General features: G+C 36.1%; 1 protein-coding gene across 1 annotated transcript in view; it reads left to right on the top strand.

Annotated features, from left to right (window-relative positions):
- LOC149560763 (uncharacterized) overlaps positions 1-3,375 on the top strand; it is a 196,802-nt gene extending 193,427 nt beyond the window's left edge. The window contains exons 3-4 of the mRNA XM_089827680.1: positions 2,554-2,932; positions 3,171-3,375. Of these exons, the coding sequence (XP_089683806.1) occupies positions 2,554-2,932; positions 3,171-3,375 (584 nt within the window). The remainder of the gene's footprint in view (positions 1-2,553; positions 2,933-3,170) is intronic.
- Positions 3,376-17,878: the final 14,503 nt, after the last annotated feature.

The following is a 17,878-nucleotide window of genomic DNA, read 5'->3' as shown; positions in this document are numbered from 1 at the left end:
TTGATCTAAAAAGAATATGATAGTTGTGATTCAAATTTGAACTGAGTCATCTTTTCATGTAGTGGGACACGTGGCAATTGCTTGCTTTGGTTAAAACTTGTGCATCTTGAAATAGCGAGATAGCAAACCATTGATAGTGGGCCCACTAAGAATATGTATCACTCTATCGCTTTATTGCTTTGGTTAATCACCCTCCATGTTTCTTTTGTGATCATGCGACATCCATTGATCTGTTGGATATTGAATGGTCAAGATTTTCTATTTGTTAAAATACCATAATGCTAGCTAATAGGGACATGCAGTGATTTCTCACCTTGTTGCAAGTCTTAAAATTTGAGCATTTCTTCATAGTGACAAAGCGATGCTCGTCGATCACTTTTTGATCTGATAGTTGGGAATAACATCTTAATATTGTATAAGGCAAACTAAGAGCGAATTAGTACATGCCACCTGGTGTTTTATGATGATATTATTTCTTTTGAAGCTTGCAAGACACTTGGTCCCACCCTAGACATATGGCATCCAGTCATTTTGTCACTGTGGTTAAAAATCGTGCACCTTGAAATCGCAACAATACGAGAATCATTGATTTCACCTCTGATCAATGGTTGGAGATTTTGCCTATTTTACCATCCCTTTGGGACCCATAGGAACACATGGCAGCTTCTCACTTTGTCACAAGTCTTAAAACTTGGATATCTTTTCATGGAAAGAACACATCTGTAGATGCTCATCTTGATCAACAATCAAGAAGTCATCCTTAAGAAATTGCTTGGCCTAAGTCATAAACCAATCACTTGTGACTGCTATCTTGTGATGACGTGACATCCTTAAAGGTTTTCAATGGGTCCACCATATCCACATGTCAACATGTCACCATGTCACTATTGTTAAAATACTCATAAGTTTCCTTAACAAAAAAGCAACAAGCTTTGATCCTTTTAGCATCTGAGGGCTAAGATTAATCGTGAGGATTACTGCATTTCTTTGGTCCCATCGGACAAGTGTCAAAAGCTCGCATTGTCACATAAAATAAAGAGACAACACCTTTACAAAATGATAAAACGAGAACAATAGATCTAAGGTAGATTGGCAGTCATTGAAAATAGCTCATCACTTGGGTTAACCAAACATATTTAACTAGGACGTGAACTAACTAGGATGCAACCATGGGCAGAGTAAAACCAAGAAATTAAAATAATTAACCCCATTCTTCAAAAAATAAACCTAGTAAAGAAAACAACCCTATCAAAGGATTCAAAATAATATGAGGTTTTTTCAAAACACTTATATTATATTTAGGGTTTATTTTAAACTTCCCACCCTAGACAAAAGATACGACCGTTGAATATCAAAATTACTCCAAAAACACTTTGAAACAATGGGGCTCAAAAAGGGACTAACACATACTCTTAGTATATAATCGTACTCATACAAGTCTTAATAACATTGTGTTAGAAGTGTAGTTGCCACAACCAAAGCTAGTTTTTCGAGGGTGAAAATCTATGTATTCAGTTACTACCATAGCTTTCATTTCCTTTTAAGGGTCTTTTGATATGAATTTAAGTAGTAAAGCTTATTAAAATTTGTGTTCTTAATTTTTACAAGCATAGAGTTAAGAAATTATGAATCACTTTTAGTGTGCAAGTTCAGTCTTCCCAAGCATCAAATGTGTCATGTGCAATGTGATATTTGTGTTGAACCAAACTTGTCCATCTCTTCTTACCTATAGTCTTAAATGGACTCTAGGCTCTGGAAGTGAGGAATGGTTTCCGATATGAAGGATCAGGTTGCTTTCCAAGGATGCTTTTGGGTTAGGCATGTGGTTTTTCTTTGGTAGACAAATGCATTTACTTACAAAGCATAGAGTGAATAATCTTACCTTTCACCTTCACTAGCATGACTCTTGCAGCCATTTGCTAGTTCCTGACATTCCATTCTAAAGTAACTGGATGATACTTATTGTAGTAGGACTTCTTTGCTCATTTATTTTCTATTTTTAAGCTAGCAATGGAGATGTCACAAATTTATGTATGCTGATATTGGATGATCCTATGGTAATCTAACATTTTATTTCCCATTGTTTTTTGTAGCAATTGCATCGGAATGGACCTTTTAATATGCTCATTACATATTCTAGATGCATTCTTTTAAATTATGGTCGTTTGTTTCTCGCTTTTCAATCAATCACCCACAGCCCTCTTTAGCTAAAATTATATCAATTGCTATCATGATGCAATATATATTGTTTTGCTAGCATTAAAATATGAGCTTATATCTTTCATTTTATTTACTATAGGCCTATTTAGTTGAGTGCTCAATCCAGAGTTCATCCTTGCACAATTTTGTCTATGATTTATGATTGAAAGCTTGCACACAACTTATAACCTCTTTCTCCCCTTTAAAGTACTCTTCCTTCCAGCTAATTTACTAAAAGTGGTCTTTCATGCCTAATCCTATGAGTAGCTAAAGCATTTGAAAATCACTCATGTTTTTTAATACTTGATATTTGGGATTGGATTTATGTCTTACATTATGGTTGTTTGGACACAGAGGATATAAAACAGGAAATTGAAGCAAAATTTAATGAGCTTTGTGAGAGATGTAAAAGTGGTGAAGTAGGGCTTGAGGCAACTAATGCATTATACAAAGAATTTGAAGAGAAAATGGTGGAAAAATATGCCAAAAGAAGCAATGTAAACAATGATGACTTCAAGAAATATCCTTCTGGTAAGGGGCCAATTTTGAGATGGGAGACTCATGTTGTTTTAGCGCCTGGGGGAAATGCATTTCACCAAAAAAATAGGAGAGTCAAAGTTTATGTCTCTGTAAAGGAGCTTGGCCTTTCCAAATATGCAGCTAGGCGACTAAGGGCTATGGTAGGAAAATGGTATAATATTGGGAAAGATGAACTTACTATTGTGGGTCGAAGGTATGATTGAAAATTTTTCTTTTAAAAATTCACATATGATATAGATGCCTTTCTCCTTGTAGATAACATTTTCCTGTCAAGGTATATTTGAATCCCAAAAGATAATATTGCATTGCTGCTGCTCTTTCTGCAGATTGTGTTGTATATGAAAGCAATGTTAGGAAGCATTATCAATTAAGTTGATAATTACTAATCTTACATTTTTTTTCTCTAACCATCCTGAGCATTTCAACTTCAGATTCGAAAACCGTGAGGAGAATCACAAAGATGTTTTGACGATATTATATGCTCTTATTGAAGAAGCCCAAAAAGCCGATGTATATGTTTGTGAGGCACATACTGCAGTTATGAAGGATCATTTGAAAAAAAATCCAAAATTCCAGAATAGATTAAGGTTTCAAAATGCCATGTTAAGAGGGTCTAAAGGACCAAGTTTTGTGTAAAAATGTTGCATCCATTAGTATACTTTTTTTTCACTATCTTCAATCTGATGCTATGTCTGTATCTCCAATTATCAGTATAAAACTTCTAAGGCATAACATTCATGTTTTGCCAAGTATAGAAATTAGAGTCGTGCTTATGGTTAGTCTTAGATATGATCAAATCTTCTAATGCCAGAAAAATGTTTGAAATTCTTAATTGAATGAGTCTTTACATAGATAACAGTACTCAACATTTTCCTTAATCTTCTTTATTGCTTCTCGTCATGGTCAATAATTTTAATTAAATGGTTTGTCTTTGAAATAATTGATAAAGTGTTTTACATGGACGGATAGTATAATGAGAATGCATATATTTGGTTTAGAGTTCTATCATTGATTAGGTAACACAGGAGTATTCTTGGCATTGGACAATGATACATTACCCAAAGAGTTTCATTTGTTGTGTTTTAATTTGATATATGACTTGTGTCTTTTTATGTGAAGTTCTTTTTTTGTATGTTTGGGAGAATAAGTAATCTATAACTTTAGTGGAAAGGCCATTAGGTGTGACAACGATGCTACATGGGCTTATATGCTATAGAGACAAAATGAATGCTCATGGAACCACACAAAGCAGTGTGTCACCCTTTATGTTATTGATAAGCTTAATGAAGCCATATATGCATTGGAGGTCAAATATGTTGAGGAACCATTGTTTGTATGGTGACTAAAACTGACAAACACCCTGTAATGTCCCTAGAGGGGATCTTCTTCTATTTGTTCTAGAATTTCCAATTGTGATTTTATTTGTAATATCCTTCTAAATTTTCTAATGTTTTCCTTTCTTCCCTATGATTTTTACTGTGATGAGTTCTATCTTATTTCAATTCTCTCAAAAGATTTATATATGTGTACACACTCCATCTCTTTAAAATATAATATCTCTTTTTATGAAACTAAAGATGATCTCTGCTCCATGTATATCTATACGTACCTCAGCCCTTGATAGTAAGTATCTTCATTCTTACTTTGACTCATTCACTTACTCCTTCCTTTCTGAACAAGAATTCAGATCGATTGCTGACTGATAAGGTTTATTCTTAATGTTTTCTAACATCCATCAATGCTTTCTCTCTTTACTACAATGCATAAGACCTTCTATCTGATTCAAAGGAAATTTGTCTTTGTTTCCCATGGTAGAACTGATCCTCCCAGTTTGTTTTGTGTAATCATGATATTCTATCCTTATATATATATAGACATATCTCTACAGATAATATAGAGCTGACAAAGGCCACACCAATAATCCTTCAATAATTATTATCTATTTTATATGCTTTTAATCTTTGGATGATCACCAAAAATCTATGCTGAAGTATTTATGCTTCTGTATTTCTCCTTTTCCATCATTTATGAATGCTTAGTTGATCTACCAGTTTACTGTTATTGTTTAAAGGGCTGAGTCAAATGTCAAATTATATGGGAGAAGTTGACTGGATTTTTTGCCAGCCAAATGTGTTATGTTAGATCCCATGATAGTGTTGTGTAGTTCTTTGATATTAAATCAATTTAATTCTCATGAATAGTTACCTTTAGGATTTCTTGCTTCTTCATATTCGAATTATATCCCATTCCTATGATCTATGATTTTCCCCTCATATGTGTTGGTCTATGATCACCCTTCTACATATCTTTATCCACCTAGGCTTAAAACATTCATCTTCTCTAATTCAATGTACGAAATGATATTAGGAATGCATCAATGACATATGCTAGTCTCGTCAATGTTGGATATTGACCAATGTAATCCTTTCCATGGAAAAATACGTTGGCATATACTCTTTGACTAGATGCTTGCTAGTACTTAGCTTCTCATGGCTTAAGTAATCCCATATTGTTAATATACTTCTTTCTTGTATTTTATATGATTAGCACTACCCAACATTGCTGCTATACGATATCCTGCTGCCTCTGCTTATGTGGTTTTTTTTTATTGAATCCTCCCAATTTATATTTCTTGTTGACTCCCTTCTATTATAGACTTAATTCTCTTTTCCTGATGTTCCCCGTACCCTTGGTGTTTGATATTTGGTCTCTTATATATCTTATTGAATGATCATGCCTTCCAACAAGAGATGCAATGCGTCAAAGTTCCTGCCAATAATTAGAAAAGAAAGAGAATAAAGACTTATATATAGAAAGGAAGGACATGAAAAGAGAGCTAAAAGAGAGAATTATATGTTATAAGGACAAGTAGAGGTAGAATAATAGAGAGAGTTGAATGAAATTTTAAAAATATTAATAATTATATTATTTTAAGAAATATATAAGTTGAAATGTTTAATTAAAATAAATAAATTGTTGATTACTTAATTCAAACTACTAAAATATCTTGTAAGTTTGAGAAGTAGTATTAGGTTTACAATTTGTAAAATGGTATAAAAAAATTAGAGCAAGATTTTATGTGTACTCTTGTGAGTTGTCATGTTGACAACACATGAATTAACACTCTAATTATGCATGTGGTGTCTACAACATAGGAGTAAGCACTTTATTTGAGCACATGGTGTCTACAACATCTACACATGTGAGACACCTCACCATGCTTATTCTCTTATTGTAGAGGATATGTGCTTAGTTGTCATGCTTATCTCCTAGTTCTTTTTAGACATATTCTAGATGCATCTTAGAGGCTTTTATATACAGACACTCCTAGTGTGTATGTACATCCTTGAAATAATTTATTCTCATATTGATCATACTTTCTTGGTCTATTATTGTGTTTGAGCTTGAGTTCCTTGATCTTGGGTGAATTCTTCACTAAGGAAAATTATTACATGGTATTAGAGCTATACCAAATTCTTACATGGTATCAGAGCTATACCAAATTCTTACATTGTATCAGAGCTTGGGGAGATTCTCTTTAGATAGCCATTCGAGATCATTGTTGCCTCAACACCTCAATCCAAATCCAGAGAATCCATAGAAATTGGTAGCATCTAAAGTCAAAACAAACCTAGCCATTGCATCCAAAATGTCGATTCGATGAAAATCGGCTATAAATTCGCCTATGTTGGGCAATAGTCAAAATTGAGGCAAATTTTTTTTGCAAACCGGCAACCCAAAGGCCCAATTTGAAAAATTGGTATGATCATTTCAGATTTGTACATTTAATTTCCATATTTGTATTTTTCATTTGCATCTCCTTTCAAGTCTGCAATTTTTTTCGGATTTGCATTATTTTTTTGGGAAAATTGGCCATCAAGCCTATAGGAGAGATATTTTGTAGGTTCAAAGATTGAAGCTTACTGGTGCAAATTAGATATTTGCATCACATTCAAAAGGTCAAAAAAACCCCAGATTGGATTTTGTTTCATCAAAATCAGACATCTAAGGTGAAATCTAAAGTCATTTGATTTTTGGAGGTGCGAAGATGGCAATTCAGGATAAATATTTACAACAACAATTTTCAAACAATGATATCTCCCTCATACAAACTCTTTTTTGTGAACATTTTATTTTATTCTGGGGTAGAATTTTGTGATCTACACATTGGTGTAGGTGGTTTGAGATCTTTGTTTCCTAAATTTTTCTACAACTCACAAATCCCAATTTTTGCCACTTCAAATGCTTAGTACGAGCTCATCTGGACACATAATTAGGTTCCATTTTTTTTGAAAGTGCATTTTTTTTGTTTGCTTTCCAGATCTGCAATCAAATTATAGGTTCTATTGACATAAATACGACTTTCAAAAATAGGTCCTAAATTGGTTATTATAATCGCACTAAGTGCTCAAATCATACAGCAGGGGGGTTGATTGATCTTTTTTACATTTTCGGGGGTGTATACATATATTGATTTCATGGAGTCTTATTACATCTGTTAGTGTGGTTTAAGATAGAAGTTGACACTGAGAAACTATCAGAAATGGAGTGCTTTGATGCTTGATCATCTAAGAGAACGTTAGGAAGTGATTCCTTATCTCTGCTTGAAGATACTGCCACCTAATCTAGATTGGGCATATTATCTTCTTCTTTTTCTTCACTTTATGTATACCAGTATGAGTAAGGAATCTTTTTCTCCTCTTCTTATGGCAAGTTTTTCTCACAATGTTTGGATGGCTCTTTGGGAAGCATATGGAGATCCACAGGTTCCTCCATTTCTAGGAGACATTATATATCTTTAGTAGCTTCAATAATGGTTTTTTCAACTCCAGATGAGATCACACCTCTTGAGACTCTTATTGATTCTACTGATCCAATTCCAGCCATAGGTTCTTTGGATTCAATGCAACAGAAACCTTCATGTCTTCCTATTTTATCTCCGTGCGATGACTTCCTTCCAGACATTGCACAACTGTTTGTGGAGTCTCACATTGAAGATGTGGGAGACACTATCAATGATATTCTTCTCTTTTAGGTGAATTCTTCATCTATTGACATAGTGAATAATTCATGCTCTTCAACACAATAGGGCACACTTTCTCTTCCAGTTTCATCCTCAGGTGATGACTTCTTGACAGATATTTCAGGTTTGTTCATGGAGTCACACACAACAGATTTGGAGGACTTGTTTGACGATATACATCTTCTCTTTGTTGAAGATGATCCTTCTACAATTTTTGCCAGGGCTCACTCTGACCCTCATGTCCATTCTCTACATGATCAATCTTTGCAGGTTTATATGATTGTGGATCCTTAAATAGAACAGTTTTAAGAGGTCTCTTTATCATTTGAGAAGATTTTTGGTTATTTGAAATAGGTTCTATATCAATCCTTGCTAGATCTATACTTCTTCTCATTAGTATTGAAAGGATCCATCATCAGTATTGACATAGAGACCATTGAGTAGGTTTCAGAGACACCTTTCTTCATCGAGATTTTTTCTACACATAGGGAAAACATCTTACCTGTACATTTGCCATTGTTTCTTTCAAAGGGGAGGAACATTATTCAATGCTCATGGATCAAACTTCTATATTGGAGAACCTATCACTGATCCATGCATCTTTTTTTTTATCTCTCTTTTTGGAGGAGGGTTTTTCCCATGAGGTTTTCCCTCTTTCTCTGCTTTATGAGAGATTGCATTTCATTATGTACATGGGTACCTAACATGGCTTAGTAGTGGGCACCCATCCTGCAATTCAATCATAGATTATGTAAGCTTAAGTACATTCCCTTAAGTTGCAATTAAGGGGGGTTTTGGTATAAATAATTATTTACTATTTACACTTTACTTAAGTTTACTTAGATTGATGCATTTTTTATTATTTATTTATTAGTCACCTAGGAGTACGCATACTCTTGTGAGTTGTCATATTGACAACATAGGAGTTAGCACTCTAATTATGCACACAGTGTCTACAACATAGGAGTAAGCACTTTATTTGAGCACATGATGTCTACAAGTTACACATTTAACTCTATATTTGAACTTGGTAAAGTTGTGTGAGGTGGAAGATAAATTAATTTTTTTTAAAAAAATAAATCTAATCAACTTGTCACAAGTGTGGAAAAGATAAAGTTGTAATTAATGCATTCATTAATGCATCATAGAGTTAGAAAATATTTGTATTTTTTTGAAGAAAATTGAATTTTCTCCCTACCAAAAATAGTATGGTCCAATAGAATGAATAAAAAATGTGATTTATAAAATAATGAAAATATAGAAAAAGATATAAACATTTGAAGTTTGTTTTAATCTTTTAAATTCTATAATTTGATAATCAATTGAACTGAATCATTTATTTAATTCAATAAATGTGATTATCATATATTATTTTATTTTATTGGTATTAGTTATTAGATAAGTTTAAATCTTCAATTTAAACTTGTCTAATTGTGAAATTATATTATATTTCATCATTTACTAATTATTACTATTGATCATTTATATAATTACTACTACTTGATATTTAATTTATAGTTTGATAGTGTTGTGGTGTCCAAAACACACGGCCCATTCCTCACTAGGAATGGGAACTTCCTACTCTTTTTGAGTCCCGGACTCATAGTTTAAGAGTCAGGAGAAGAAAATTTGGTTAAAAGTTAGAGTCCTAGAGTCAAAAATTCAAAAAAACACAAAAAATTGAAAAATTGAAAAATCACAACAACAAAAAATTTTCTCACCCTCACACGAGCACACCTATGTGCAGTGCACATTTTGCTTGGTGCACACGAGGAGGGAGGGGCTATAAAACCCCTTTTCCCCTCTCTCCCTCATTTTTAAAAAAGTTCTTCAAGAGGAGGAGCAAGGTGAGCTCCCCCCCACCCCACCCCACGCCCTTTCATTTTCTACCATGGTGCTACATGTGTTGGTGTCGCACGCTGGTCATGCCCGTGCTGGCCGTGCGCTTGTTGCACACGCTAGCCACACCCACGCTTGCACGCTACCCCACGTGCCCTAGCCTTGGCACCACCATGTGCCTCGGCATGCGAGCCTGTGGCACCATGTGTTGTGCATGCATTTTATCTCCCATCTCATTTGTTTTTTGCAATTATTTTTTTTAAACAAAAAAAATTAAAAAATTTTAAAAATAAAAAATTAAATATAGAATTTAAAAAAAAAATTCAAAAAAATAAAAGGGAATATTTTTTTTCAAATTTGAAATAAATAAATCCCCAAAGGGGGACAGTTTTTTTTTTTGCCTTTATGCTATCTTGGACTAATAACATCTTATTTTCTCCCAATGTGCAAGCAACATGATCAGATGGCATCCACATCTGAAGCAACACCCAAACCCGTAGCTTTGAAGTTCCAAGATGTAACCCAAAAGTCAAGGTTACATGATGATTATGCTAAGATCAAAGATACTAACCTCGAACATACGGACCTGGGTGAATTTGTGAAAGTTTGCAACAATCCAACAGAGAGGTCAACCATGATGTCTGCATTGATCCAATCCAAATTAGTGAATGCAATGTCACATCCAGGCACTGTACAGTCAACTAAATTGATCATGACCCTATCTTGGCACTTTGTTCCTGATGAAAGGGTAGTTAAGAGTGTCTCCGGAGAAGTGGTCTTAGATCTACGACTTGATAACATTGAGAGGGTCTTCCATCTTCCTAGAGCCAATCAATTCATCCAACTTTCCTATGAAGTAGTTGAAAGATGATAAAAAGAGCATCATAAAGAGGCCATGGATATTATACATTTTGCGTACCTCATCAAGAAGCCCCCTTGGGGAAAGATAATTAGAAAAGTAGATATGAGTCAAGGATACATGAAAGATGACATCAAATACTTTGTCATTCTCCTAAGCAGAGTCATGGGCTTACCTGTAGTAGGTCATCTCACTCCATTCATGGTCAACTTCATTGAGACCATCAGATGGGCAAAGATACCACCAGATTGGGCAACCACACTAAGTGAAAACTTGTGTGAACAATTGAGGATGGTGAAGGAGAAGAAGTTCTTTATGACTTCTTATATGGTGCACGTAATTGTAGCAAGGGCAACGAACTATCCCAGGTTGTACAGGAAAGGTAGTATGTAGGACCCCAATGCCTGGTCATATATAGTCTATTCTTAGTTGGTGAAGAAGAAGCTCTCAGTGCAGAGCAAGGAATACAGAATCATAAATGATGCTTTCATCTTTGCGATCATTTGATTCATTGAGGGAGACTACGGGAAGAGGTTATCCAATGAAGCCAAAGCACAGATCACAGCTCTCGAATCTTACTTCATTCAGTTCAGGTCATTAATGTATCTTTGGGTAGGTGGTGCATCTATCAATCCTAAGAAGCTCCCAAGATATCCAATTGACAAGTTGGTCCTATTGGAGATTTCCCAGTAGATTGAGTTAGCCTATGAGAGGATCAAGAGACAACAGATCCCTTGTTGGAATTGGCCATTGGTCATAGGAGCATATTAGGTGAAGAGGAAATAGGATATTTCAACATTCGAGTGGGAATGGGAGAACTATCCGCTTGAAGAGTACAACTCTCCTCGGCCATATTTTAAAAATTTTGGTAAAGTGGAAAACCTAGCAGGAAAGGACTTCTATCATGAGGATTTCCTTGAGGATCATTGGATGAATTCCATAAATGAGTATGATGCCTACATCAGAGACTATTGTAGGATGACTTTGTATCTAGTAGAAAAGGCTCTCCATTTGAACATCCTAGATGAGATAAAACAACAAGAATCTAAGGAGTTACTGGATCCCCTATTTAATGCAGACAAAGTTGGTGAAAGACCCATTCTAAATGTAGAGGTTGACAGAGAGGAAGGAGATGACATCAATCATTGAGTGAGACATGCCATTAGAATGACAAAGAGTTGGATTAAGAAACCTTTTCCACTTGATCCGGTTTCAAATACAGTGATCTTCCATGCACATGCTCACCCAAAAAGGGGTAAAGGAAGGAAAGTCACAATTCCTACCTTTGCACTTCAATCTCCCATCAGGCCAGAGAAACTTTATCAGCTTGATTTCCTAGTGGGATATTATCACCCACTAGAAAGAAAGGGAAAAAGAAAGAGGACCTCTCCTCAGAGGAGTTAGATTGAACATGTTGTAGAATAGGTATCTTCTCAGTAGTAGGAACCAAGTCAACAAGAGCCCCAAGATAATGGAACTATTCAAATCCAAGATGAACCTCAATTGCCTCCTATTGTGTCAAGCCAACCAAAAGAGGGAGAAATTCCAAAAGCCTTCATTCCTTCTGTATACAAATAGCTTGGTTCTCCTTCTATCCCAAAGAAACATAAGAGGATTAAGATTAAGACGAATAAAAGGCAAAAGAACAGCAGAAGATTAGTGCCTAATCCATCTATTCCCAAAACTATTTCAAAGGAAGAAGATGATGACGAGGATATAGAAACAGAGGAGGAGGAAGAACAAGTACCCCTATAGACAAGAACTTGGCTAGCAAAATCAACAGAGATGGAAAGAAGAAAAGGTGCCACGAGTACCCCACCACCCACCCGAGTAGAACCTTTAGAGCTCTCTTCTTTGGAAGATGAAGTGCAGCAATGGGTGAATGAGAAAAGAGAGCAAGGTGAGGATGTTCTCTCCATAACTGATTTCATGCCTATGGGTACTGAGTTGGTGGGAGATAAGATTAGAGATGCCCCTATAGGTGAACTCCAAAAGGAAGACTGGACATAGATGCTGCTAGATACACAAGGTCCTGATCTCACTTCTCCCTCTACACCCTAGATTACAGTGGTAGATAAAGGTTCAATCACTCCCCCACCTCCAAGTTCAAAAGAGGAATAGGTTCAAAAGGATCAACCATCACAGGATCAACTAGAGCCAAGGGCTATTGATGAAGCATCAAAAGAGTGATAGATAGTAGAATATCCACAACAACCTTCCCAAGATGTTGAGGAACAAGCTACAAGATCTATAGAAATTGAAGTTACAAAAGAAGAGTCCTCACAACAGGGAACGACTCAAAGCAAGAGTGATAGAGGGAAGGAGGTAGTTGAACATACCCCTTCATCATCAAGAGAAAAGGTTGTTGATAAACACATCTCGAGATGGTTCCAAAAGGAGATAATGAGGAGTGCTAAGCATCAATTCTGTGCTTTAGACAATGACATATGTGATATTGTAGAGATCTTGAATAAACCTGAGTCTCCATTATGTGATGCAACATCATTCATGTTCATCACTACCATACGGAACTAGGATTTATTTGCACAAGTGGCTCTCCCTCTTGAAGGTAAAAATGCAAAAGTTGTTAGTCTTGAGGATTATGACGTAATGGATGTTATGTTAGGAAAGCCTACAAGGGATTCAGCCCAACAGATGATGACTATGGGAGTCAAGGAAGTTCTCAAGCACATGGAACAAGATGAGATAGAACTTTGAACACTTTGAAGGCAAGTTGAGATCCTAAAGGGATATCTAGCTGAAGTAGTTGGTCCTCTTGATCCTGAGTGCCCTAAGTAGACTCTGAATACTATTCTTAGAGAAGGGGAAGGTGTACGGCTCAATCCATTTTTGAAAGATTGTCAGGAGTGGCAAGATAGCCTTGAGAATAGAGGTGTCACTATAATCACAGGAAGCTTGAGGTTGCTACATGTTACATAGGAGAACGTGAACAAGGCTATAGCAATTTTGAGGTAGGACTTCAATAACATGGATGAGGTACAGGCCTAGAGCAAGGATTTGCAAACTCTACAAGCCATAAAGGGCCAAAGGTATGGCATCCTAATTGATGTATATACCGGAGAAGAGTTAGACATGATAGATGATTGGATAGAGAAGATAGCAGATGGCAATAAAGTGATAGAAACATTGCATGATGAGATACATTGGCTCAAGGACCAAGCCTGAGAGTGGATTTTGGAAGTAGAAAAGTTGTATAGTGATGCATGCTTGGATATTTTTGAAGATAAAGAATGAGAGAATCTATTGCTAGTTGAGGTAGTAGTGGAAAATTTCAAAAAGACTTTGTAAGGAAACTTGGCAATAAAGAATATAACCGTTTCCACATAACCCATAATAGATTAAAAAAAACACAGAATTAAAATCCACATGCAAGAGAATAGACAACGTACCCACAAAATGTGACACAAGATATACCCTGGGAAACCCTCATTGAGGGAAAAACCCAGCCTCCAAAAGCATCCATCATCACGTATTATTCAGCAAAAATACCATTGCCATACAACCATGGAAGCCTTCATGGCCATAGCCACAACTGAGCAAACTATGTGAACAAGCATGAATCCACACATCCCATGCCATGCTTTCAACCTTCACAAATGCTCCCTTGGCTAACCTGTCAAGCCTTGTCCCGCTTGACTCTTGCCTTTTTTCTCCTTGTCACTCTTTCTCTTCTCTCTATACAACAACTACGCTTGTGGCTGCTTATATAGTAGCAAGTCCCACAAAACCACCAAGTGGTATTACATAAACCATGTACTAAAACCATGTGCTACCTAACCCACTGAACCCACATTTAATATTGGGCATTTAATTCTTTTCCCCAATATTAAATAATTACATAAAATATTATCACAATGTTACAATACAACTCATCAAGAATATTCCATGGGAATATTTACATGTTGCACGTCCATCTAGGTACAACATTACATAATAAAAAATAAAATAATAAAATAACAATATTATGCAATGTGTGCAACACCCATTATCTCAACAATCTCCCACTTGTTGTATATATTGCATATGGTCAATCCGTAGCCACATAAATGAACAAGGGAACAATCCCTCCTAGCACATCCACCGTCATGGATCAAAATACACCAAGTGCTCCATCCTGGTACCCACAACAAAATCAAAGTATCCAGCATCTCAAACATGAATGATCTCACCTCCTATTATGTCACTCCCACTGGACATACATAGAAGCCATCCAAAGAGAAAGCCACCCAACCTGTTGCATTAGAAGATCATAAAATCTTGTACCAACTAAAATTTCAAGCACAAATAACCTGATCCAAAGGTAATCACATGTATCCATAGTTGTCAAAATATCCATAGCTGAAATAGCACCCACAGCAAAGTGTCAAACCCATCCAACTATCCATACCTCAAAGGTATAACAAGTGAATCTCATATCACCGACATATCCAATCTATAACCTGCAATCACAAGCCTCAAGAGCAATACCTGCCACATATATACCAAGAAGCTCCCACTATAAAAGATAATGTCAAATCTATAACCAATCCACTCACAACATCTCAAAGAAGTGAATCCATGTAGTATCAAGGACATAAACAATACATAAACCAATATTCTGCAAGAACAAGTCTCCAATAGTCTCCCAAATTCTCCACAACTAACAGAGGAAAGAGAAAGAAATAACCATGTCATCTCTCACATGACATACATGAGCACAAACCAGTGATCACAATCTCCAACCAATCTCAAATCCAATGTAGGAAAAACTGAACATCCAAGAAGATAACCAAGATTGGAGAAACCATGCAAATCATAACCTGTATCATGTCGTTCTACACACACCTCTAGATGTAAACTGTGCAAGTATGATCTCCTCCATAAAACCCCAACAAGAAGCATCAACAACACCCAAACCATACGATATAACTCATCATGGATGTAAGCCTCTCACAAGAAGATCAAACTCAATAAAACCATTCCTAAACCAAGGAATAACTATTCCTAATCCAAGGAATATGCCCAATATAAAACCATCTCCCAAACTCAACCAACATAACAACATATGCACATGGAGATAACCAATGCTAAACCATCTCTCAAATGAACCCTCCAGAACTAACTCATGTACCATAGCTCAAGATCCATATCCATGAAAGACAAGCATAAATATAATGCAACTGAGAGAAAACAATGGGCTATACCTCTCAAGTAGCAAACCGCTGAGTAGACCAAGAGTGGGGAATGAGAATGCTCATCAAGATACCCAAGTCTCCAACCAAGACTCATCTAAGAACAATCTCATCTCAAGTCCATATCAGGTGACTGCCCCTCGGACTTCCTGCTGAAACCATCAACCGTCCCAACAAATACTTCTCTAATCCAAGAGAAATCAGCATCACCACCGTCTCTAAGTATCCATGAGCACCTGTGACCAATCAATTCATGCCAACTCCAAATGCAACATAGCAATATCATGAGGTATCCAGCTTATGATCAGTGTACTCAATACCAAGAAACTAAACCAAGATCAATGTCAAAGTTCCAACCATGGCCTTAGGAACATGACAACATGATCTAACCATAACCATCTCAACTAAAGAGATAACATGCTTTACATGAACACACCATAACATGTCACAACTCTAAACGTGTATCAAGAGTATACCATGACATAATAATGAAACCATCCTCATACCAAGGATAACATGCCAAATAAAAGCATAAACCACACCTTTGCCAAGAACCCTGTGAGTCCTCAAGATGCAACCATCTCCACACACCATGAAGAAAACTATCTCCACATACCAGGAAGAACCATCTCCATACACCATGAAGATAACCAAGAAATCCATGAGTCCTCAAGATCTAAGACAAACTTCCAACATCTACAAACACTCAATAAATATATCAATGCCAACAACTCCCACTCAACCATGGTACCAAGTCACCTATGGCATCATAAAATCCATCCTCTATATGAAGATCCAAATCAAACTAGGAACTAATCCTGCACTGTCACCCCATCACTGTCACAAGCTCCCACTAAATCGTGTATCCAAGCTATCCATGACATAATGATGAAAAACCCATCCTCTAACCATAAGAATCAACCAAGGCATCAAACTATTAAAGAACTCAAAGTGCACATCATGAGCTCCTCAAAAGAAACCAAATAACCATGATCCTCAACCAAGAAGATATACCACCATAACTGAATCCAAGCTAATAAACATCAAGGATGTACCTGTATAACCAATCATGTCATGCCAAAATCCATGACACCATGATCACATCCATGAACCAAGCATCTGGATCTCAAAGTGTCCATCCTGTCAGCATAAAATAGTCAACCACAATCCTCCACCATGATTGTACCTAGTAACAACATCTCATCCCTTCTACATGAAGATAAAATCAGCAAATCATGTGACTTAGGGCATAGACAACCCAAATCCAAGCCACCAATCTGAATATGCATCAATAATGAAAGATCAATGGGCAAAGACAACCCATAACCAAGCTATAAATGCAACCTGTAAGTATAGATCGCTTACAACACTGCACAACTTGTAGACCCAACAAGCATCATGCATATCCAAACCAAACACTGATAACCATATCATCATGAGACCAAACTAAAATATGAACTGAGTATACAATGACATCAAAACTTAAATCTCCAATGCCATAAACTCACAATGTTACCATAGTCAAAATATACCTATAAACTATTCAGATCAATATATCAACAAATAAATCATGCCAAACCTACACCAAATCTGAACTAATGTGTAGAGCTCTCCAAGAGCTTTCTGTTGACTACTTGAAGTCCAAAATCCGACTCCGTATGCCCAAGTTATGCCCTAATCCGTGCTCAAAATAAAGAACATCTGACTTTAGGGCTCTTAAAACTTGACAAAATTTTAAAATCACAAAACCAAACCTACACCATGTTGTAGTGCTCTGAATTAGCTTTCCAACGCCTATAAGAACTCTGAAATCCGATATTTTGAGAGAAAGTTATGGCCATTTTACTAAGACAGTCTTTTTACCATTTTCAGTACGATTTTTTATTTTTTATTTTTTCAGTGACGAAAATTCCGAAGGGATTAAATTTGACGGCCATCATGGGCTGAAACTAAAAAACTCTTTCATTTCCTCTGAACATGGCCAAACTAGAGCATATTATATATCAAAATCTATGGAAATGTCAACCCGGATCCAATGGTGAGGTCTGTTTTTACCCAGGAGGTCATTTTTGCATGCTACCCCCCAAAACCCTCATTTTAAATGAAACATCCGAAAAATCTTTTTGTCCAACAATTTCATATGCCCAAATCTTTAAACATCCCATCATAACAGCAAATCCAAAACCCGTAGATCTGCAATAAATCATTCATATATCTTGCCCTTTC

The sequence above is a fragment of the Cupressus sempervirens genome, chromosome 4, assembly GCF_028749045.1.
Source record: "Cupressus sempervirens isolate cs-2001-9-10 chromosome 4, ASM2874904v1, whole genome shotgun sequence".
NCBI classification, from domain to species: Eukaryota; Viridiplantae; Streptophyta; class Pinopsida; order Cupressales; family Cupressaceae; genus Cupressus; species Cupressus sempervirens.
This window is presented reverse-complemented; position numbering and strand designations above follow the sequence as displayed.